This window comes from Beta vulgaris, chromosome 9 (genome assembly GCF_026745355.1).
Source record: "Beta vulgaris subsp. vulgaris cultivar EL10 chromosome 9, EL10.2, whole genome shotgun sequence".
In the NCBI taxonomy this organism is placed as follows: Eukaryota; Viridiplantae; Streptophyta; class Magnoliopsida; order Caryophyllales; family Amaranthaceae; genus Beta; species Beta vulgaris.
The window spans coordinates 49,892,619-49,918,132 of record NC_079210.1 but is presented as its reverse complement, the minus strand read 5'-3'; the positions used below and the strand labels follow the sequence as shown (position 1 = coordinate 49,918,132).

General features: G+C 33.6%; 1 protein-coding gene across 1 annotated transcript; it reads left to right on the top strand.

The window, feature by feature from the left end:
• Positions 1–18,882: 18,882 nt before the first annotated feature.
• Positions 18,883–22,795, top strand: LOC109133530 (hypothetical protein). Its single transcript, XM_019252048.3, has 3 exons — positions 18,883–19,548; positions 21,200–21,534; positions 21,903–22,795. Exons 1-3 carry the CDS (start codon positions 19,221–19,223, stop codon positions 22,182–22,184), a joined length of 945 nt encoding a protein of 314 aa, XP_019107593.2. The 5' UTR covers positions 18,883–19,220; the 3' UTR covers positions 22,185–22,795.
• Positions 22,796–25,514: the final 2,719 nt, after the last annotated feature.

Below are 25,514 nucleotides of genomic sequence, written 5' to 3'. Positions count from 1 at the left end.
TAGATGTTTGCTATAACATGTACATAAGAAGGTTGGAGGAGCTAAAAAAGAGTGCAAGAGAGAACTCTGATGGATCCATTATAGGACTACTATAAATATATAATTTTAAAAGACACAAAGCTGAACATCTAATATATTTCAATAAGTGACTATTTAAATTCATTTGGTACCAAATTTAAGCTAATTGGTGCCCACTTTAATCTATTTACTGAATATTTAAGAAATTAAATGACATAATATATAATAATAATTGAGAAACTTCTATTGTGAAATGGAAAGAACTAAATGTATTTATTACCATAATCACTAACAAAATGTCACTCCAATTACATGTGTGGGTTCCTAAATGTTAAAAAAATAATAAGTGACCAACAATAACCATTGTGTCACCAACATAAATCATCATGTGACCACTAAAATCATTCAAGAAGCTACAACAGTCTAGCATGAGGAGTGTAAGCGCCAAACTCCTTGCTGCATTAGAAAAAAAAACATCAGATTTGTCGCCTCGATTTTTGCTTTTCTCAATCCCTGACTTTGCCTCACACTTCTTCCCTTGGTTTTGTCCAACTGGAAGCAACGGTACAAGTTAGATCTTTCGCAAGTATAGTACCATAGCAACAAGAAATGCCTTCTTTTGCGGCCATCTCTACCAAATCTACATAGCCCTTCTTATGCACTGGATTGAATGAAACCAGGTCAAGTATATACGAGCACTTTTAAAAGCTATTAATGAAAACACAATTGAAAAGCAGGCCATAAGTGGTCAACAAAATATTATGGTTTGAGGATTCAACTGACCAGCTAACTCGTGCAATTTTTTGAAGAAAAATATCTAAATTAGTTATTCCAAAACATATAGATTTTGAATTGATTTCCTTTGAATACCAATAACCATTACTAAAAAACCTTATGCACACACAAATTCACTGAAATTATCAGCAATTAATCACAATTAAATTCTAAACTAATAAAAAAAATTGTAACCTTTGAATCTCATTGAGGAACACCATCCTCGAGGGTGAAATAAACAACATCATCATAATATCAAAAAAATCCTAATTAACAAAGATTAAAAGAATGTGGATGGAAAATTACCTCAGAAAACAATCGAATCAGATATTCAGCGTGAAAATTTGAAAGAACAAACCTCGACACCGTCGGCTCGCCGATTTCAATTCTTCTTTCACAATTCATTAGAAAAGAAATGGCGTCTATAAATCAATGAATTTCTACCTGTACGAATCAATCTGCAACAAAATAAAACCCTAATTGACCGCAGCAAATTCACAATTGCAGAAGAATTACTTTACTTGCTAATTGAAATACCTAATTCTCAAGATCTGGAAAAAAACAATTTTCAAAATTTGAATTAATTGAGGATAATATTCATGTAATTGTAGTTATACGAGCATCCGAAGAGCGAGATGAACGAAATTTGGAGGGGGAAGAGAGAGAAAGAGAAAGAATTTGAACGAAAGTTGGAGGGGGAAGAGAGAGAAAGAGAAAGGATTTTTTTTTTGTAACAGAATGTCAATGTCGCTGGGTTGGAGATAATAGAATGTCACTGGATTAAATGATGCTGGTTGAAGTTGGGTCTCTATTAGAATTGGGCCTGGACTGGTCTAACTTTAATATTAAAGTTAGGCAGTCTTTCTAGATAATTTGTGTTTTTTATATTATTAAAGAGCTATGTATAGTTTGAGAGTTTGAGTTCTTATAGGAGTTTGTCGAACTTATACACTTCAATTCTCCAAACTAATAATAATAATAATAATAATAATAATAATAATAATAATAATAATAATAATAATAATAATAATAATAATAATAACAATAACAATAATAATAATAATAATAATAATAATGATAATGACAATAATAACAATAACAATAATAATAACAATAATAATAATAACAATAACACTAATAATAACAATAATAATAATAACAATAATAATAATAATAACAATAATAATAATAGTAATAATAATAACAATAACAATAACAATAATAATAATAACAATAACAATAATAACATCAACAACAATAATAATAATAACAACAACAATAACAACAACAACAATAATAATAATAACAACAACAACAATAACAACAACAACAACAACAACAACAATAATAATAATAATAATAATAATAATAATAATAATAATAATAATAATAATAATAATAGTTGATTCATAAATACTTCCAAATTTTAAAGTTCTAAATTTTTAATTAATAATCTCTATTATATAAGACAACACATGGGGGACACCAAAAAATAGAAAAAGGAATAAAAGAAAAAGAAAAAAATAGGGAGATAACTACCTGTTTTTCATTGAATGAAAAGAGAGGGAAAGTAGACATTCAAAATAAACATCAGTTTTTTGAAAAAACAAAATGTAAAGACGGTTTTTCGACCCAATTAATTTTATTTTCTATTTCACACGCTATCGCACGCATTGTATGCATGTAAGACTAGTCCAATTAAGTCCAAAATCTAGATGTAGGGTTTAGCTAAAGTTGGGTTGAAGATAACGTAATAATTAACGTCAGATGTCGTCAAGAGAAAAGATAGTTTGACTGGTTGATACGATTGATATTCAGATTTCAGGTCACAGCTTTAACTTAGCTTGCTTCTGAGTATTTTATAGTAGTACTAGTACTCCATCCATCTGTTAATCTCTTATCTTGCATGGCGTAATGCCCACGAAGTACTTCAGGGCTTTCTCTTCCAGAATATAATAACTCTCTTCAACGGAGTATTAGTACATCTGATCTCTTAAATATAAATTAGGCCTTGTTGTTTTGGTGTGAAATTAAATTAATGAAAATTTAGGGTCGGTTTGGTATTACTGTGATTTTCTGTTTTTTTGGTTTTTTGATTTTCAAAGTCATATGATATATGTCTTATAATGAATAAAAAATTTAGTCAAACTTATTGGGAACATGATGATTTTGAAAACTGACAATTAAAAAGTTAAAACCAATTTTTCTGGTTTCCTGTTTTTGGTTTTAGTTTTCAAAAAAAAAAACTGAAAATTGAAAATAAAAAACAATAACAAACGGGCCCTTAGTGATCAGTTCAATTTAATTTATTTAGTTCATTTTCACAGTTTCTGTTCAATTTAGTTTAAAAAATATGATTTTACTATATCTAATACATTTATTAAGTAACAACAATAAGATTATCTATGGTCTTCTTTTTATGTAATTAATGCACTCAATTTGAAGTTTACCATTTATTCTATATCACACATAGATCTCTAACCTTCTACGTAAAGAGAACAAGAATTTCAACATAAGCACAATTTTTTTGTGTTGAGCAAAAAACAAATGTTATCATATATATCTTTCGTGTTATTACTTAGTTCATTCTAAAAAATTACAAATCTCACCTCATACGAACCCTTCCAAAACAAGTGTAAATATGTTTAGTTGGGGAGGACAGGTACAAATTTTATCATATATTCGGGTGTATCGTGAACATATATGTTTATATCGAAAATGTTTAGGGTTTTGATACCATGTCAAGAATAATATTAGGGTAAAAGACTTGCCTTCTCATTGATCATATTACAATATATATATGTGTACACAAAAGGAAACCACTATATATTTTGAGAGGCAACTTTCCTTGTAGATATATATTACAATATATATATCTACAAGGAAAGTTGCCACTCAAAATATATTCCTATCAATGTTACACTCGATACTACTTTTTTACTCAATGTTCATTGAAATCATCCAAACGAACAAAATAGACTAAAAATACGAGTTTTAAATAAATAAATGAGCAACCATTAATCTAATTGATGTATGCATGTACGTTTAAATTCAAGTAAGCAGGTAAAAAAATATAAGGCCACCAATTCAATCATAGCAAAAATAATTTCATGTACAAGAACAAGGTTCGATATAAACGCCACTTGTAATCTAGTGCAAGTCCTTTAAGATTGTATCTCTATTACAATTTATATACTTCCTCCGTTTTTTTAGATGTTACACTTTCTATTTTAGGAAGTTTTAAATTAGATGTTACACTTTTATTTTGGGTAATAACTTCTCTCTATCTCTCTCCTATACATGTTCACATAAGAAACTTTTGTTTTTCATTCTCTCTATCTCTCTCCTCTCCAAAAATTACCTAGGAGTCCGTGATTTGAAAAGTGTAACATCTAATAAAAAACGGAGGAAGTATATCAAAATAAATATAGATAAGTGTAAATAAGACACATGCTTAGATCGAAACTAGTAGATAGTGTACTTAATACAATAGCATTGTCAACCTAGAATTTAAAATGGGTCATATATTTTTTATTAAAATGATCAAGCACACATATAAACATAAACTAAATAAATATATATTATATATTTTAAAAATACATGTCATATATATTAATATCTTACGTAAATTAACCAAATCAAACAACAACATATACTAGTATACATGACATGGAATTATATTAGCATATAAGACATGGATCAAACAATTACAAGGAACGACAAATAGGATGGCAGAGTTGTGTGATACAACCCTAAACCTTAAACCCAAACCAAAATAAATAGTATATATTTATGAAAAATATTCGAATTATTTCAAGCCCAATTAATAATATTGGTAGTAAATACTTTAAACGGGTTGTCGTGTCAGATTCAAGTTAAAATGTTCAATCCTAACCCAAGCCGTTTAATAAATGGGTCATGAGTCATGACAGGTCAATCCACTTACTTAAGCGAGTTGAAAACCTTGACCCGAATCTGCTAATTTCGTGTCGGGTTCGTGTTGTGGTGTTCCACCTCTAGTGATTGTGTGATGCAAGTTTAGTATAGGTGAAATGATCAATTTTATCATTTTTGTATAATACTTCATATTCCAAAATTTAGCAATATAATAGAACCATTCTCACAACCATTTTGCAAAGGAAGAAATAAAGTTAGGAAAAAATACCTAAGCAATTAGAATAATACTCTTGTATAGCAAACTACCTATGCCTCTATTTGAGGAAGTTCCCAACAATGAATTGCAAGTGTGTGGCTCGTTATTAGCTAATTACAGAAACAACAACCTAAGAGAATGTCGGTCCATTCAAACACAATATGACAATTTAGTATATTATTGATTTAATACATCTATAAAAGTGGGAAAATAGAGGTTGCACACTTGCATAGTTGCATTGTTGCATGGATTAATTTCTTTTACTTTCCAAGAGAGTGAGAACATGCTTTGGACTGGTATATAAACTTGAGTTTCCCTAGTTTTTTACTCTGGTTTACTGAAAAATCTTTGGGATTAGAAAGAGTAACCTAAGAAAAAAGTAAACAAGAAAGAAGATATGGTGTAAGAAGAGAAAAAAGTAAGGCATCATGATAACTTTATGATGTTAGTGGTGTTAAGATAGTGCAAATATGTGTAACTGATACTCTTTGTTTTCTTGTTTAACTCTGCGTAAAAGTAACAAGATTTCAAACGATGAAAGAGTGGAAATGTTAGAGATATGAGATATCGGAAAATATATATATTTTCCGATATCTCATATCTCTAACAGGAAACCATCTCGCATTACTAATCCCATTATTTTATATCGTAATTGGTTGAAAGAACTAAATAACTAATGTTGTGATGCGTAAACCTTAGCTAGCAGGGAAGTAAGTGTTGAATAAGCACCGTCCACTCTCTCTCCTCTTGGTTAATTATTACCACTACATTTAATACTTGGGTGAGTTTTTTCAAGCCACCTATTACCCCCACCCTACAAGCTATAGTTAGAAAGTTTGACATTTAGCAATTTTAGTGTGAAAGTTGTAAGATGAATAGTATGTTGTAGTAGTATAAATAGATGTAGTGCATTGCTTGCAAAGTGTGCAGCAAAAAAAACCTACGTGAGTTGTGCCAAGCTCCAAAAGAGAGAGCATAGTAAAAGAGTTTGTAAGAGTGTGTAAGAGTTTCATGTAATAATTTAAGTAAGTTGCTTCCTTATTATATGTGAGCTATTATTTTTATAATCTCTTAAATTGTTTAATCTTTCCACATAAATTACCCCAAAATATCCTACAATTGGTATCAAGAGCCATTCGTTCCGTTAAATTTTTCGGGACCATTTTTTGGCAAATATCGGTCGGGGACTGATATTATCGCAACGGTATAGTCAAAAATATTTTTGGCTAACTTAACGGTCGGGACCGTATTGCGAGGTGATTTTCCATTAGTGCACAGTCTGGGACTGTGAAGCTTGTTGGTCAGGGACCAAGCTTACTTGTGTATTGCCGGGCAACACCAAGTCACAAATGGCGGATATTGCTAGTTCGTCTAGTAATATTGAGAAACTCAACAATGGAAATTACAGTACGTGGAGTACACGTATGCAATTCTATTTGTTGGGACAAGATCTTTGGGTATAGTCGGTAGTGAAGTAACAATACCAACCGATCCAGAAGAGTTAAAGAAGTGGAAGATTAGGGCCGGAAGAGCCATGTACGTGCTAGCAGCAACCGTCGAGGACGAGTTGTTATAGCATCAAGGATGCGAAGACACCCAAGGAGGCGTGGGACACCCTTGCAGCTCTGTTCTCTAAGAAGAACTGCTCAACTTCAGCTTCTCGAGAATGAGTTGTTGTCGATCCAAAGAACAACATGACGGTGAACCAGTATTTCACCAAAGTCAAAACTTTGTGTGAGCAAATCACAAAGTTAGATCCTGAAAATCCATCACAGAGACAAGGGTGCGCAGGATTATTGTCCGCGGTTTAAAGCCTGTATATAGTAGTCTTGTCACGGCGATCCGAGGTTGGGCTACACAACCATCTCTAATTGAGTTTGAGAATGTGTTAGCCAACCAGGAGGCTCTAGAAAATCAGATGTCTGGAGTTTCCGTCAAGGATGAAGAGAAAGCTCTTTTTGGCAACAAGAAGTCAAATAAGGGAGGTGATAAGACAGGCGAGTCAAGTAATCAACATGGCAAGTCAAACAGACAGTCATGGGGATTCAAAAAAGGACAACGTAGAGGAGGCTTCCATCGAGGGGAGCTCGACAAGATCGACAACAGGATGAGAAGGAAGGGAAAAATCAAACACGACGAGATGTCGTGTGTTATAACTGCAAGAAGAAGGGACACTATGCTCGAGACTGTTGGTCCAAACCAGCAGAAGGGAATGCTGCAACTTCGTGGAGCATGAAAGCCGAAGTGAAGTCGAGTGGGATGCACAAGCATCCTACGCAGTTGAAGAGGAACAGATCTTCGACATGGAGGTAGTGTCACCAGCAGTACGGAGCCAGAGGAAGCTGCACTTGTCGTAGTCAACGACAAGATGATCAATTACAAAGATGATTGGATCATCGATTCTGGTTGCTCCAATCATATGACTGGAGACAAAGAGAAATTTCTGAGCATGTCCGAGTACAAGCGTGGTCGAGTTGTAATAACAGCAAACAACTCAGAATTGCCATATACCCATATTGGCAAGGCAGTGGTGATTCCACGATTTAGCAACAAGCAAGTTCAGCTGGATAATGTCTACCATGTTCCTGGTATGACGAAGAACTTGTTGTAGTTTCACAACTGACATCATCCGGAAACCATGTTGTTTTCGGTCCTCGTGACGTAAAGGTGTACAAGACAATGGAAGGAAATTCTTCTCCTATATTGGAGGGACGACTTCTTGAATCAGTCTACGTAATGTCTGCTCAAACGGCATATGTAGACAAAGCGAGGAAAAATGAGACAGCTGATTTATGGCATGCACGTTTGGGTCACGTGAGCTACAACAAGCTCAAGGTGATGATGAAGAAGGCGATGCTCAAGGGTCTTCCTCAACTAGATGTCAAGGAAGATATTGTTTGTGCTGGATGTCAATTTGGTAAAGCACATCAACTTCCATATGAAGATTCGAAGTTCAAATCAAAGGAACCTTTGGAGTTGGTTCACTCAGATGTGTTTGGTCCAGTAAAGCAACATTCAGTAAGTGGCTTACGTTATATGATACTTTCATTGATGATTTTTCAAGATTTGTGTGGGTCGATTTCATGAAAGAGAAATCTGAAGCATTTGGCAAGTTTAAGCTGTTTAAAGAAACAGTAGAAAAAGAAGTTGGCGAAAAAATTCGGTGCCTACGTACGACAACGGAGGAGAGTATACATCAGAGAATTCTCCCAATATTGCAAGATTGCAAGTCCACGCCAGCTCATTGTCCAAATACTCCACAACAAAATGGAGTAGCTGAAAGAAAGAATCGACATCTTGCAGAGACATGCAGAAGCATGTTACATGCCAAGAACGTGCCACCACGTTTTTGGGTTGAGTGTATGAGGACAGCGACACATGTGACAAATCGATTACTCATCGAGACTAGATTTTGTCTCACCATTTGAGAAGCTAAGAAAGATGAAGCCAGTGTGAGCCATTTCGAGTTTTCGGATGTGTATGCTACGTCTTTGTTCCTGAGCATATGCGTAGACAAGTTTGATAAAAAGGCTATTCGTTGTATCTTTGTGGGATACGATGATCAAGAAAGGTTGGAGGTGTTGTGATCCATAACAGATAAATGTCACTGTACGAAATGTGGTGTTTGATGAAGCATCATCTTGGTGGTCACCACAAGCGTATTATTGCCAGACTCGAAGGAGATCGATGGAAAAGCTTCAAGAAAAGATGGACGAGAAAGACGAAGGTCAGTCTAGTCAAGATGGCGGTAGTCTTGAGATGGAGATATCTCAACCTACACCACAGAAAGAGAGAAAAGTTATGGCAAACAGGAGCACATCATAGAAATATCAAAGAAGAAAGGCCAATTCAAACTGAAGATTTTGAAGAAGAAGAACCTCACCCAGCACTGCGAGGTCCACAAGGCAAAAAAAGCCAAATCCAAGATATGCAAATGCTGCAATGGTTGAGGATGTAAAAGAGCCAAATAGTTATGATGAGGCAGCTCGAAGCAAATATTGGAGAAAAGCCATGGAAGAAGAAATTCAAGCTCTGACCAGAACGAGACTTGGGAGTTAGTGCCAAAGCCTAGAAGTTCAACCTATTTCTTGCAAATGGGTATACAAAGTGAAGACTAGACCTATGGTACCATTGAAAGGTACAAGGCACGACTGTAGCTCGGGTTTTCTCAGCAATATGGGCTAGACTATGATGAAACTTTAGCCAGTTGCCAAGATTACACAGTTCGTGTTTTACTAGCACTTGCAGCTAGTAATTCTTGGAAGCTCTGGCAAATGGATGTAAAAAATGCATTTCTACATGGTGAGTTGGATAGAGATATATACATGGATCAACCTAAGGGATTCGAGAATCAGTCTTTTCCACACCATGTATGCAAGCTGAAGAAGGCGCTCTATGGTTTGAAGCAAGCACCACGCGCCTGGTATGGAAAGATAGCGGAGTTTCTGTTACAGAGTGGTTATTCTGTAGCACCAGCCGATTCGAGCTTATTTGTGAAAGCTCAGGATGGAAAGTTGGCAATAGTTCTTGTATATGTGGATGATCTTATCATCACAGGAGATTTTGAAGAGGAGATTCAACAAACAAGAGCTAATCTTTCAGTACGATTTCAAATGAAGAGCTGGAGAACTAAAACATTTTCTTGGTCTTGAAGTGGAGCGGACTAAGGATGGGATATTTCTATGCAACAGAAATATGCCCGTGATCTTCTAGAAAAATATGGAATGGTCGATTGCAAGCCTATGTCAACTCCAATGGAGGTTAATGCAAGGTTATGTTCAGTCGAAGGCAAAGATCTAGAAGATGTGACCATGTACAGACAGTTGGTGGGAAGTCTTATCTATCTCACGTTATCCAGCCAGATATTGCTTATGCAGTGAGTGTGATTAGTCGGTTTATGCAAAAACCGATGAAACGTCACCTGGAGGCTAGTACGACGGATATTAAGGTACTGAAAGGAACCATTGACTATGGATCCTGTACAACATGATAAAAGATTTGAAGTTGTCGGATCTGTGATGCTGATTATGCTGGTGATCTGACACACGTCGGTCAACTACGGGTTATGTATTTAATCTAGGTTCTGGAGCAGTCTCTTGGTGTAGCAAGAGACAACCAACAGTGTCACTATCAAGTACGGAAGCGGAATATAGAGCGGCGGCTATGGCAACACAAGAGTGTGTGTGGTTGACGCAATTACTCAAGGATTATGGTGTGACAATCAGTCCGCGATACGTTTAGCGGAGAATCCTGTTTTTCACGCAAGGACAAAACATGTGGAGGTACATTATCATTTTGTCCGAGAGAAGGTTCTACGGGGTGAGATTGAACTTGAGCAAGTGAACACGGAGAACCAAGTTGCAGATATATTCACAAAAGGTCTTGGAGGACCAAAGTTCGAAAAGTTTCGAAAACAACTTGGTATGACCTCAGACTATCTCTGTGAGAGAGTAGTCGTTGAGGGGGAGTGTTGAATAAGCACCGTCCACTCTCTCTCCTCTTGGTTAATTATTACCACTACATTTAATACTTGGGTGAGTTTTTTCAAGCCACCTATTACCCCCACCCTACAAGCTATAGTTAGAAAGTTTGACATTTAGCATTTTAGTGTGAAAGTTGTAAGATGAATAGTATGTTGTAGTAGTTAAATAGATGTAGTGCATTGCTTCAAAGTGGCAGCAAAAAAAACCTACGTGAGTTGTGCCAAGCTCCAAAAGAGAGAGCATAGTAAAAGAGTTTGTAAGAGTGTGTAAGAGTTTCATGTAATAATTTAAGTAAGTTGCTTCCTTATTATATGTGAGCTATTATTTTTATAATCTCTTAAATTGTTTAATCTTTCCACATAAATTACCCCAAAATATCCTACAGTAAGTAATAGTGTTTGACTATTGTAAGAGGGTGTTTGGTTAATTTATTTGTCAAAATAAACCTTTTAAATGTTCAATTTTACGAGAAAAAGATTATTATTTGTGAAAAAACCACAAGCTTAATTTTTTGCAAGATGAAATTTATTTCCATTTTCCGATGTGGTGTTTGAGATGCATATGATGGTGCTGCAGTTACTGGGAATAGAGGGTTGAAGAAAGATAGAAGGGTCGCGCCGGAATTGAGAAAAAATACACCGGAAGATGAGGATAGGTTTTTTCTTGCAAGAAAAATTAAGTTTGTAGTTTTTTTTGCAAATAATGTTTTAATAAGGTTTTTTTCGCAAAATTGAACTTTTAAAAGATTTTTTTTGTCAAATTTTCCAAAAAGAAAATTTGGAGTTTAATAATTATGGTGAATACAATAATAGGTGTTATTCTTTCCGGGGAGCAAACTGGGCGGCTGTTTTCATGGCCAAGAAGGCGCATCGCTACTCTTCTTTATTGTATTGGTTCCCCGTACTGTATGGATTTCTCCCTTATCATCCGAAAGAATGTTTTAGGGTGCGTTCTGTTCAACTTAAAAAATTAAGTTTCAGGTCCAATAAGTTCAGATAAGTTCAGATAAGTTTCAATAAGGTCTAATAAGTGCAATAAGTTCCAATAAGGTCTAATAAGGTCCAATAAGTTCCAATCAGGTGCAATAAGTTCCAATCAGGTGCAATAAGTTCCAATCAGGTCTAATAAGGTTCAATAAGTTCCAATCAGATTTAATAAGGTCCAATAAGGTCCAAATAGTCAATTAATAAACATTTGTATTATTGTCCACTATTTTGTTATAATTTCATATCACTATTAGCGGATTATGTTATTATTAGAATTATAATTAAAGTACCACAATGGTTATATAGTATTATACTTGTATTAGTGTCTATTATTTTATTATTTATTTGTATTATGTCAATTATTTTATTATTTATTTGTATTATGTCTATTATTTTATTATTCATATTACTATTAGCTGATTATGTTATTATTTGAATTTTTTATTAAAGTACCACAATATATAGTATTATACTTGTATTATTGTCTATTATTTGATTATTCATATTGCTATTGAATAATATTATAATCATGGTCAAATAATTAAGGTTGACAATAATAATAATAATAATAATAAATACATATAATAATAATAATAATTACATAATAATAATTAAGGTTAACAATAATTATAATCATGGTCAAATAATTAAGGTTAACAACAACAACAATAATAATAATAATAACAATAATAATAATAATAATAATAATAATAATAATAATAATTACATAATAATAATTAAGGTTAACAATAATAATAATGATTATTAATTTTTTGATTTTCTACTAGTGTTTTATAAAATTAAAACAACACTATTAGATATATTAGTGATGAAAGTTATGTATAGGCAAATATATAAATAGTAATTTTTTTGTTAAATTAATTATCATAAGAGATAATTAATAATCATTATTTTTAAAGGACGAATTATAATAATAATTATTCCATAAAAAATTTTGAGGGGTAGTATTTACGTTAGTGGTAATATTTATGTTATTCATGGTCAATGTTTTTGTCTAATAAGGTCAAATAAGTTTCAATCAGGTTCAATAAGGTCTAATAAGTTTCAATCAGGTCCAATAAGGTCTAATAAGTTTCAATCAGGGTCAATAAGTTCCAATAAGGTCAATCAGGTTCAATCAGGTCCAATAAGTTCCAATCAGGTTCAATCAGGTCCAATAAGTTGAATCAGGTGCAATCAGGTCCAATCAGGTTTAATAAGTTCCAATAAATTCAGTTCAGGTTCAATAAGTTCAATTCAAATAAGTTCCAATAAGTTCAGGTCCAATAAGTTGAATAGAACGCACCCTTAGGCTGACACCTGAGGGTTAGCCTAAGTCATTTTTCCTTATAAAAAAAATTGTGTAATTCTATAGCAGTTTTCGTTAAACAGAAGGAAACTTGACCGTACTTGCAATAGATCCCCTGACTTGCCCATAAATCCCCTGATCTCTGCCAATATATCTTTGAAAATGTACTTTTCTCACAGCAATTTCTTTGAACTGTTTTCTTATTTTCTCTTATCAATTTGTATTTATTCGTTCCTGAATCCTGACTTTCTGCTATGCATCGCATCAAACAGTCACTTGTTCTTGAGTACAGTACATTATGTAAAAAAGAACTGCCATGAAAACCTGGACAAATTGTTTCGTTCAGTTGTATGGGTCCCACTATTCATAAATCATAATGTAACAGTAGAAGATACCCTTTGATTGAATTCACTATAGATATATGGAGTGTGATTGGATTTTAAACTTTGAAGAGATGCGGATTTTGCAAGATTACATTTTATCAATACGCAATGTTTTTATATTTTCTACGCAATCTTGTTTATGTTAATTACTTGAAAGCTTGAAAAGTATGAACTAGACAGTATTGAATGGAGAAACGAAGGTATACTGATGCACTTGGACCAACGGTATTCTTTATGTTCCACACCATTTAGCCTACTTCATCGATTTCTTTTTACTCGCTACATTCTGACTTTCACGTTTGTCGATGAACTACTTTGACGATTAGTATCTTTAATTGTTTATTAGAATAAAGTATACAAATTTGATTTTATGAAAATACACATTGAGACGAATCCAACGGCATATTACATTATAACATTTGATTTTATATAATAGTAAATCATGCGTGGTCAAACTTCATAAATGAATAGTAGAATTTTCAAAGTGTAGCGAGTAATTTGAAACAGAGGAAGTAGTTTTGATCCTCGGTATAAATAAGACTATGTCATCTTGGACCGAATTTAATTGAATTAAACTAAAATTGAAAAGTAAACTAAATTGAGCTAAATTAAATTGATTTAAATCGAACTGGTATGAGTTGAACTTGTAACCATATCTAAAATAAAAGAGACCTAAATGTGTACTATAATATTGTTCATATAATTTGCTATATCTTTTTCACCACTTTGATTATGATCGTATCATGCTTACCGGAATAATAACTTTTGCATTTGTTTAAATATAATGTATATTATAAATAAATTTTTTTTTCAAGAAAATTTGACTAAAAGTAATATGAACTCTAACTTCACTAAATAATACGAACTGAGTTATTTGATATGAATAATATGAGCTATATTAATAGTTATGCAAATGAATATGAGGATGGCAAATAGCATTGTGTTATGACTTATGATAATATGTTCTAAAAACCTTTTTTTTTTTATGCATAAGAAGGGCAGGCTCCGACTACGAAAAAATTAAACTACTGAACTACAAGACGAGGAGTAGTAACTCCCATAATATCTTCCCGGATGAGTGTGGTGATTGTTTGAGGGGGAGCCTCGAAAAAAACCACATTAACCTTTTAGAGGATTCCTATATTAGCTAAACGATCCGTTACTTTATTCCCTTCTCGATAACAATGAGATAATCTAACTTCCCAACCATCGGAAAGTATGAGGGCCCTACAAGCAGTGAGCAAGTGAACACATTCTCCACCATGATGTGACGAAATCTGGATGACCTCGACACAAGCTTTGTTATCCATTTGAAGTTCAAGCTTACTAATTCCCATAGCCTTAGCCATTTCAAGGCCAATAGTAGCCGATGTAATTTCGGCTCGATAAGCTGAGCAACAACCAAAAATAGTTGAGAAAGCACGGATGAACGATCCTCGACAGTCGCGAAGGACCCCTCCTCCACCTGCATAACCAACATCGCCTTTCGAGGCACCATTTGTATTCAAGGTAACCTAGGGGGGAGGGGGGGTGAGCCAACGGATGAAAATTTCTCTAGGCATTCCCAGGCGAGGCACGTCATTCTCGTCTTGAACAAGAGCATGCCAAGTTGCAGTGATTTGCGAATGAAGGAAAGTACCATTGTCAATTGGTATACCCTCCATTCTTCCAAACATAAATGAATTTCTCCAGCTCCAATTCCACCATAATGTAGTAGCAAAACATACAACCCATTCAGGGGAACCATGACGCCCTTCAAATTGCAGATTATTCCATACCCAATTATGTAGATTTCCCGAGAAGAAGGCCTAGGACCGGCCCGGGCCGCCAATAGAGGCATGAAGACTCTTCACTGCTGGACAGTCACGAAACAGGTGAAGAAGAGTTTCGTCACTATTATTATTGCATCGTTGGCAGCGTGGGTCATCCGCGAGATGACGATGCACCCTATTTGTATTGCATAGGAGCCGTTCATGAAGCAATAACCATAAGAAAACTCGTACTCTTTGTTGTACTGGAGCTCGCCACACAATATCCCATTTGGGGTTTGCAGGTAAGGTCATATCCTCTTTCATGATATGCATTGCATATTTGATGGAGAAGGATCCCGTTGTAGACCCTTTCCAATACCTGAGATCCGGTTACATATTATAAAAACCTTTAATACACCACAATACACAACTATTTTTATATTTTAGAAAGTTTTACATATGTTGATATAGTATATGATTATTTTTATTTTAACAAGGTATTTTTCAACACAATATGCCTGAAATATTATGTCGCCTTTGAGTATCGTATTATTTTGCTCAACAGCTACATCCGGTTACGAAAATCCTCCATCTTTAACATTTTTCACTATTCACAAGTTTCACGTTGATTGTTGTTTGTGACTTACACATAAGAAAAAACATAGTCATGTGTGATCTTGTTAGATTCGTCTAATCGTCTCAATATGTATTTATAAATATTTACTTATTATAATTTTTACAAATACATAATTAGAGTTGAGGTGATCAACATTGGTTCGATCTGACATGAAAATGGGCGGATTTTGGACACGATTTTTTGGGCGAAAATTGTAGAGCACGAACAACTTGAATATGTAAAACAAGTCTACTATATTTTGACCCGGTCCAAAAATAGCCCGAAATGACTGGTTGTCACGAATTCGCGGGTTGTGGCGTGGGAATTTGGTCCACGCTTTGGCCCGTTCCGAGGTTTTAGCCGAAATCTGTTGTGTAGACTAATATTGATGCATCAAGTGTGAAAGAAGTGGTGGAGATAATAAGGAGAATAATGTTGATAATGATTATGTTTATCCCTCCTATTATCCTAGTTTGGATAATTTGGATAAAATACTAGTTACCTTGGAAAATCAAGAGCATGATGTCACGTCTCAAGTACCCGGTTTTACTCTTAGTGGTTAGTTGTGGTTATAGTGCTAAATCACCTAACGTTGGTGTTAGTGGTGCTTCTAATACTAAAGATCCTAAACCAACAATCCAATGTATGGGGGGTGCCGACAATTCTAAACAACCTACAAAATTTGGGAGAAAGACTACAAGACAAGTCCTAATGAAGCATAAGGGAAGGCAATCAAATTGATCAGCTATGTTATCTAGTCAAATCAACAATATGGTTAGTAGTTGTGATCGAGCTTTATAGTTGATGGACGTTGTCACCAATCTCCCAAATGTAGCAAATACATGTGGTTCTTCTAAAGATGGTAGTGTTGCTCAAGCTACGGCTATTGATAGTCGAATGACTACTGGTGAATGTGAGCTCCTTAAATATAGTGATATGTGGTGCTTTTTTTATCAATTTGATTGATGATATTGCAAAAAGTGAAATATTTAGTCACATGGATAATGATGAGTCTATAATGACTTGGTTAAAGTACATGGAGAATACATACAAGTGAAATGTTAGATTTTATTATTCATTAAATTATTAAATAAATTAGTGAATTAGTTATATGAATTTTATTTCTCGTGTTAGTGTTTCATTCACGTACAATGTTTTTCTTTGTTTTTATTATTCACTTATGTACGTGAAAAACTTCATTTTTTTTAAGATTATTATATATATGATTGAAAATTATATATGGTCATTATTTCTGATAAATAGGTGAACATTATGGACATTGAACGCATAAAGAAGAAAATACGCAAATTAATTTGGATTATGACAACATGTAGTACATGTAGTAGCAACATATTTATATGAGTATATATGCAAAGAACCATGCGAGCTTAATTCTATCGCAACAGGTATAAACAACTATATGAAGAACTACAAGCCAAGTATGGAGTAAGAGAGAGTAACAAGATGATCGTTGTTGAAAAAGTCATCATCTTCGTATATACTCTTGCCTTGGGTATTTCTAGCTAATAAAGATGTTCCTGAGCGATTTCAACGTTCCGGTGAGATTATTAACAGAGCATTTCAAGCTGTTCAGGAAGCTATTAGTGGTAGAACGAGACCGACTTATATGGATCTTGCACGCGATATCATGAAATCGCAGGACGCAAGTATTAATGATAAAATTTAAGATCGTAAAGTATTTTAATTTTAATAGTTTTGTCACAGGTAAGTACTATTTGGTGGACAAGGGATATCCAGACAGAAAAGGCTATTTGGCACATACCCGAAAAAGGTACCACAAGGATGATATCAAGAATTTGCCACCGACTAATGATAGAGAAACCTTTAATCTCATTCATCCTTCTGAAGTTGTATGAAGAGATCATTTGGAGTTTTGACAAAAAGATGGAAGATATTAAGGTAAATGCCACAATTTAGTAGTGAGATTCAAATTGATGTCATTATGACCACTTTTGCGTAACTACATATGATTCTTTTTACAAAATACCTTATCTTTAGAATGGCGGATAAGAATCCTCATTACATGCCTTATGAAGAACTTCATGGTGTTATCTATTTATAAACAACGAAATGTCAAGAGAGACTTCTAAATAAATGGAAAAAGTTCTTGACAACATTGCTTATTTAATTTAATTTGGAAAGCACAACAATTGTATTTTAAAATAAAGTAAACTATATAAAGTAGACTATATGTTTTAAATTAATAATAATTTTAGTCATGCAAAATATAATAATATATTTCCTCCATTTTTTATACATGCTACATATAGAAAGTGCCGATTTTTAAGAAAAAGATATAGAGAGAAAGTAAGAGACCACCACTTTTTGAATAAAAAAACATTTGTTAAAGTAATATTATGGAAATTTTAAAGTAGAATATGAAGGATCACCAACTTTTTAATAGTATTTTAATATCTTTATGGTGAAAAGGGATCCATTTATGTTATGTACCATCTATTATGACATTTTTATTTAAGAAAAATGTAGCATCTATAAAAAAAATGGAGGAAGTAATGATTAAAAATTTCAACTACAATCATAAATAATTTTACCAAACAAGTTATGTAACAAGCTAGCTTATTAGTTTCAGCATCTTGCCAATTTCAGCTGCTACCGAATCAGTTTCAGTCACCTTATGAGTTTCAGCCAATGTTGCTAAATATAGCCTAGTCTACTTCGATTATTAAGAAGGGTAAGCATGTCATATTATATTTTTACTAAATTGAACTTATTTAAATTTATCAGAATTTATTAAACTTAATGTTCTTATTTACAATTGTAGGTAACTAAGTAGTATTACGTAACATGTTACGTCTATCTATTAAATATAATTAGTTATTAGGTTCGGCTACGTATAGGTTCACTAACCTTTTTTATAGGTGTTGCTCTCCATCTCATGATTCGTTTTCTCGAACAACAACAATAAGATTATTTGCTCTACATGCAAATAACTATGATTTTTTAAAATTATAGATTCTAAAAATGATAAAATAACGTAATTTAAAAAATGGTTCACCATGCTCTACATGCACTTATTAGTCTTATTTGCGCTAGATAGGGTTGTATTTTTTTTTCCATATGAAGTAGATTGAAGCTACCCATTTCAACATTTATGGGCTCAAAATGAGTTAAATGACCCAACAAACCCAGGCTCACCTTAAAGAAAAACAGCTTCATCTCATCTATTCTCTTCTCAAACAAAACAAACAAAAACTAAAAAAGACAACTTGAAGGGCTTTTTCCTGCTACTTCAATGGCTTCCCATTTTTAGAATCCAATACTCAAAATCCCCAATAAAAACCCTTAAAATCTTAAAAAGTAATAAACTTCATTTACTACAGAAATCATCAATGGCGTCAATAACTCTCCGCCTAAAATCTCACATCATAAACCTCCTCCAACCTCACTTTCTCTCTCCTCTTTTCCTCTTCTTCTTCTAACAAGAACAACAACAACAACAATGGCGAAAAACCATACCCTTTCTCATCTTACTTTACCGAAATTAAATCCGAGTTAAAACAAAAACAATCGCCGAATTTCAACAACGTTTTCACTCCACAAGGTTCTTCTACTCCCTCGAAACTCGAGTCAATAGATGAAATCCGGAAGAATTTATCGGAGTTTCGCCGTCGATCGTCGGTTTCTACGCCGGAATCTCGTCCTACTTTTCAGCGAAATGTCGGAAACCCTAACCCTAACCCTAACATTGTCGGGCAGAATCTGGTTATGCCGTTTGATAAAATCAGAGATAGCTTGCGCAATTTGAATGCGAGAGTAGGTGAGAAAGGAAAGAGTGTGAATGAGCAGATGTCGTTGAATACTTACAGGCAGAATCTTAAATTGCGCAAGACAATGGAGGAACAACAACAACGTCGTGGTGGTGGTGTTTTTGTTGGTGGTGGTCATATGGTGATTGGAGGATCGGTTGAGAATTTGCCGGAGAAGGAGGGGAAAAGAGGGAAAGAAGGCGGTGGCAAGGCCGAGGAGCAGGAGGATGAGATGGAGTTGGGTACGACGCATCTTCAACATAAAAATGAGTCTAATAATGCTCCTAGTGAGTTTCTTTTACTGTGAATATTTTTGAGTTGAATGCTTTGGTGTTATGTATCTTGTTAGCTTAGTAGTTCTTATTTTGATATTTATGGTATCAGGGTTTTGATCAGTACAATTGACAAACTAAGGGGTTAATTTTGGCATTCATATGAGATAAGATTTGGTAAGCATTGATTCTTTAGTTTTTGTATTTGAGGAATTTGTGAGATGTGCTTAAGCCTTGAGATTTCATTGGAGATCATATACTTATGATCATCTTGGGGTAGGTGTTTGCGAAGTAGGTTGACCATAAGTTAGCTCATTTTGGCGTAACATTTAGTTCTTTGTACGGGCCTATCATGTGTTTTAGAGTATGAAAGTATGAAGTGCAAGTATCATGTGTTTTAGAGTATGAAAGAATGAAATGCAAGTATCATGTGTTTTAGAGTATGAAAGTATGAAATACAAGTATCATGTGTTTTAGAGTATGATCAAATATGAAATGCAAGTATCATGTGTTTTAGAGTATGATCAAGTATGAAATGCAAGTATCATGTGTTTTAGAGTATGATCAAGTATGAAATGCAAGTATCATGTGTTTTAGAGTATGAAAGTATGAAACGCAAGGAGTGAAGTTCTTTTATGGACATTGAAGGTAGCCAACACATTTTATCTGTTTGATGTCTCGAGTTTGCAGCCCTCTTCTTGAAATGGGATGTTTAGGATATAACTATGGCGTAGACTCAGGCTGTGGTCTTTAGCAAACTTGTTTTTCTCTTATTTCCTGTGAATGAATAAATGGATATTTCTATTTTCTACTGCCTCAAAAATGACTTGGGTTTCGGTTAATGATAGATTCTGTCTTTGAAAAGTCCAAGGCTCTCTTTGGTTTGGCAGACAACATTTGAATGGTAAATGAATTTCCGTGTAAAAACATTTTTCAAGAGAAAAATATGTACTTCATTTGATTGCTCATTAGAATTAGTCATGGAGGAAGGAGAATTGAAAATGCTGGAAGAGGATGGATGGGGTAAAATAAAGAGGAAGGTGACGACAATGGAGGGAAATATGGCATTTCTTCCTTTCATAAGGAAATGTTCACCATTCTTATGGTAAACTATTTACTATCCTATACAATTGAAACTTAGGAAAATGTTTTTTTTTTTTCTCCGGAGTCCTGACTATACTCTCTGTTGATGGAGTAGTAGTCTCACTGTTATGGACGTAGTTATCTATGCATTTATTCATCAGGCTATTTGCTCATTGGCTATCTAGAGTTTTTGGTGTACAATTGGACAACTGAATTAATCCTGCAAATGAATAGCATGAAATTTTCCGGGCAGTTTACAAGTTGGTATACCTGAGTTGATCGTGAAGCATTTCTTATTATAAGGCATTGTTTGGTTGAACCTAAAAAATGAGGGGATTGCTTAGTTGTAACTTGTAACGAGAATTGTCAATCAAAATTCATCTACAATGTATGTTACGTGTGTTGTACTTTTGGATATTTAGTGCAATATCTACTTCATATTTCAATGAATTTGGCATCTTACAATGCATTTCAAAGTGTCTATATACTTAAAGGTTGTGTGCTTATTTTTTTTTGAACTTAAAGTTATTGTTATATAGCTGCATACCTATGTCTTCTATATCATATTTTTTTTGTGTTGTAGAGATGAGTCAAGGTAGAATCTGCATGAGATGGTTAGTTTCTGAGGATCGGGCTCTCATTTGTGCCATGAATGATCTTGTTGATCTTGGTGGTTGGAAAGCGGACAATGGTCAATTAGAAAATGGGGCTTATGCTAAGTTGGAAACTCTAATGAAACAAAAGATGCCCGAGTGTGAAAAAAAAGCTAAGCCCCATATTGAGTCTCGAGTAAAGCTCCTCAGAAAACAATATGATGCTATTTCAGAAATGCTAAGCGCGAGTGCAAGTGGATTTGGATGGAATGACGAGGGGAAGTTTGTTACATGTCCACAAACGGTTTGGAACAAATGGATTAAGGTAATGTTCAAAAATTATATATGTTTTTTCCTACTTTTTGTTTTCTTTATAGTTTACATGTCAGTTCTAAAAACTATTGCAATTTCTAAGGTTTGATACATTATCAATACTTTTAATAGTGCAGTCTAACATTGAAACTAGTGATGAAGTTTACTTTCTTCCAGTAGACATATCTTATTGAAATGTTAGTTAGAGTCTTAGAGATAATATAGAAGTAGTTTTTTTTGTTGTGGCTCCGAAACAAGTTTAGCAACATATATGAAGAAAGCCATAGGTGTAAGTTTAAAGTCATTACTTGTTGATTATTGTTTATTACAATAAAAAAACATTGATTGATGTACGTTCTTGTTGTTATGGTGTTATGGCAGAGTCACCAAAATGCCATTGGGTTGAGAAACAAACCTTTCCCTTTTTTTGACGAGTTGGGCAAGATATTCGGCAAAGATAAGACTGTTGGAAATGAATCTGGAAATGTACATGATGTTCTTGAAGAGATGGATGAAGAAGAAAGGGAGGATGAAGGACAAGAAGTCCCTCAGTATAGTGTAGAGGAGATCAGTCCTTCATCTCAAAATAGCCCAATGGGACCTCCACCTTCAACAACACCTTCAACTAGAAGGACAAAAAAGGCAAGGACTGAAAATATTTAAGTCTTTAAAGAATTTTCCACTAAACTTGAAAAAATTATTGATGTGATGGAGGCGGCAAGTGAGCATATAGGAGGGTTAGCTAATTGTTTTCAACACGAGTCAGATTCTGCTGAAAGAAGGATGAAAGTGACAAATGAGGTTATGAAAATGGAAGGATTAACTCCTACTGGTGTTATTTTGGTCTCAAAGAAGATTGCTCTCAATCCTCTAGAAGTTGATTTCTTCTTCAGCCTTCCAGACGACTACAAATATGTTTATGTTCAAGGTTTGTTGCTTCCAGATCAATGATTGAAAAAATAACATAAGTCGAAGTAGTAGCTAAGGCATGGTTTTAATGTAGTATGCAAATTGTATATAGTTTTGGTATGTTTTTGATTTTTTGTAAGCCATGCTAAATTATACAAGTAGAGGTTAAAGTAAAATATTTTGGGTTGTCATGTTATTGCTGATTATATATTTAGAAGCATAGGTAATAGGATCGATCCGATTTTTTGTAAGGCCCGATTTCTTATTGTTAACTTTAATTTCGGAAGGATTGAAAAACTACTACTTCACATTGTAAAATGCAACAGGTTAAACTCATTTAACTTTTATGTGATGCTATCTTCATATATGGTTTCCCATTGTTCTATTTATGTTTTTTTTTTCTAATATTATGTATGAGAAGGGTGTTACTAGTTGCTTAAAATTTTTTTTCCTTTACTTTATCATATATTTGTTAATGTTTAATGAATAATTTTAAGTGTTAGTAGTAGATGTTTAAAAAAATTACACATAAGTAGTTAAAGTTAGTTAAATTTCATGGATAGTATAACAAGTGAACCAAACAACATATAGGAAGGAAGTAGGAAGGAAGTAGATTCATAGGAAGTGCAAATTCCATAGTACCAACCAAACATGTTAATGTCATTTCCTAGAAAGTCATTACGGGAAGTAACTATCCATGAAATGAAACTTCCCATAAGAAGTTAATTCTCATGTGAACCAAACAATGCTTAAGTTAACCTGCATGATTGCTACCACGAAACTATTTCTTGGCCAGTTTTGACTATAATTTTATGTAACAATAAAAACATAAACAAGTTTTTGGCTTTTTGATCTCTAATACTTAAATAACTTCATTGAAAAAGTCAGGGCCGTTCCTAATAATTTTTGGACCCTAGGCGGATCTAAAAATAAAGACCCTTATATGAGTCGATCCTAATATTTTATAGCTCATATAATTAAAACCTTTGTACCTAAAACTATAATCTATATTTTGTTAATGATACCAATAAAAAATAAGCACATAATATTATTAAAAATTGCACAAAAATAGCACAAATTTCACTAAATATTCAAAAAGTGTATCAATTTTTATTTAATTGGTCATAGTTAATTTCTTTTTTTGGACCCCACACGATCGTGGGCCCTGGGCGGTGGCACTCCTTGCCTACCCTCAGAACCGGCCCTGGAAAAAGTACGAAAAACTAATAAATTCAATTATGAAACTTATGAATAAATATATTTGATGATTGTATCTGACTTGGGGCGTCACCCGCGCCAAAATACTAGTTTTAATATAATCCTTGACTCCTCTTATCATTATCCGCAGCAATCGATCATCTTTCACCTGTTTTTCATTTTGCAGATGCAAAGTCCTCTTGAAGGGTGAAATATGAGTTTGTGTTTGTTGCACATAGAGATCCCAATGGGTATTATTGACGGATATGGTCCTCAAATTTTGGACCATGTGGATCCGGTTAGGATTCGGATCCTCCTTGAAAAAAAGATCTGGGCCGGATCCTAAATTACCTGAATTCAGATCCGTTTATCCGTTTTTATAATAATTTTTTTTTTTAATATTGTATTATCATAATATTATAATATTAGTTATTACATGTAAAATGGATTTTCGCTTGAATTTCAAATTATTGTTCTAATTAATGTGTGATTTTTGTGCGAATTTACTGGATAATTAAGTTCGGAAATTGGTTGATAACTAATCTAAAGTTTGATAATTGAATAGTTGTAAGTAGTTGCAATGGTTATTTTTCAAAAATTAAATGTATTTTTTGGTTGATATTAGATGATTTTATTGTTTAAAATCTTTAATTGTTGTGAAAATTTGGGTAGTTTGAAGATAATAGGCAGCGATCCGTTTTGGATCTGTTTAGAACCCGGATCTGTAGGATTCATATGGATCTAGATCCTCATTCTTATTACTATGTGGATCTGGGTAGGATCTGGATCCTTGCTTGAAAAGCGGATTTGGATTTGTATGCTAGAGGACCTTGTCTAGATTTTACCCATTGCCATCTCTAATTGCAGATTGATGCTTTTGGACATGCATTATATTTTAGAAGTTGCATAATTATATTTTAGTGTTTCGCTTATTTCATAATGGAAGAAATACTAATTCAAAATATTTGAAAGTTGTATGGAAGAATAAATTACCTTGACGAGGGTATTGAATAATTGTTATCCTTTGTAAAAATCTTTCATTGCGAACATGAGTCCATTTTGGATCTAGTAATCCAAATTGCTCTTTTGCATTAAATTGGCCTTCTCTCAAATAATAGCTCCCACTTAATTCCCATAATGCCCAGTTTAAGTCATGTTCAACCATCTAAGCAAGAAAACAATTCGTAAACCTTTTGTCCCTTTTACCAAAATTACTTAAGTCTACTCCCCACTCACTTACAAATAGAGGGAAACCTTGATCAACCAAAAATCCTGCTCCATCCGTAAGGTTGTTATCATGTTCCCACAAACTTCATCTACATTTATACCTTCCCAAACTCTTTCATTTGAGAAGGCATACTGATGTACCTCAAAAACTAATTTTTTTGGTGAAACTTAAAGATACGGGTCGATTTGCGACAAAGCTTAAATCTGAGTCATAGCTTAGGACGTATATCTTTAGTTTTGTATTTGTAAAAATTATAAAAAGTACATAATTAATAAAATACATGTCATGATAAATCTAACAAGATCTCACATGAGTATATTTTCATCAGCGTATAAATCACAAATGATGGTCAAAGTGAAATTTGTGAATCAGTGGCGTATCCAGGATTCCAACCCTATGGGTTCGGAGCCGGTAAAAAAAATACATTAATTCAATCAAAGTTCAATACATAGTTCAAATATTAAACTACAATACAATCTAAACCCTTCATAAGTTCATAGTCACAATACAATCTTTCCATAAAAATTCTAAGCCCTTAATTCAAATATCAAACTATGGGTTCCCGCACGATCTTTCCAAAAAAATTCTAAACCCTTCATAGTCACAATACAATCTACACAATAACACAAGCAAGAAATTTCAACTCCATGAGTCTAAAC

What these genes read in the sequence shown, in the direction of transcription:
- LOC109133530 (XM_019252048.3), top strand. Translation starts at nt 19,221, where the DNA reads ATGCCGTTTGATAAAATCAGAGATAGCTTGCGCAATTTGAATGCGAGA. An exon ending in TGAGTCTAATAATGCTCCTA is followed by an intron (nt 19,549 to 21,199) that starts GTGAGTTTCTTT and finishes TTTGTGTTGTAG; the next exon opens with AGATGAGTCAAGGTAGAATC. An exon ending in TTTGGAACAAATGGATTAAG is followed by an intron (nt 21,535 to 21,902) that starts GTAATGTTCAAA and finishes GTGTTATGGCAG; the next exon opens with AGTCACCAAAATGCCATTGG.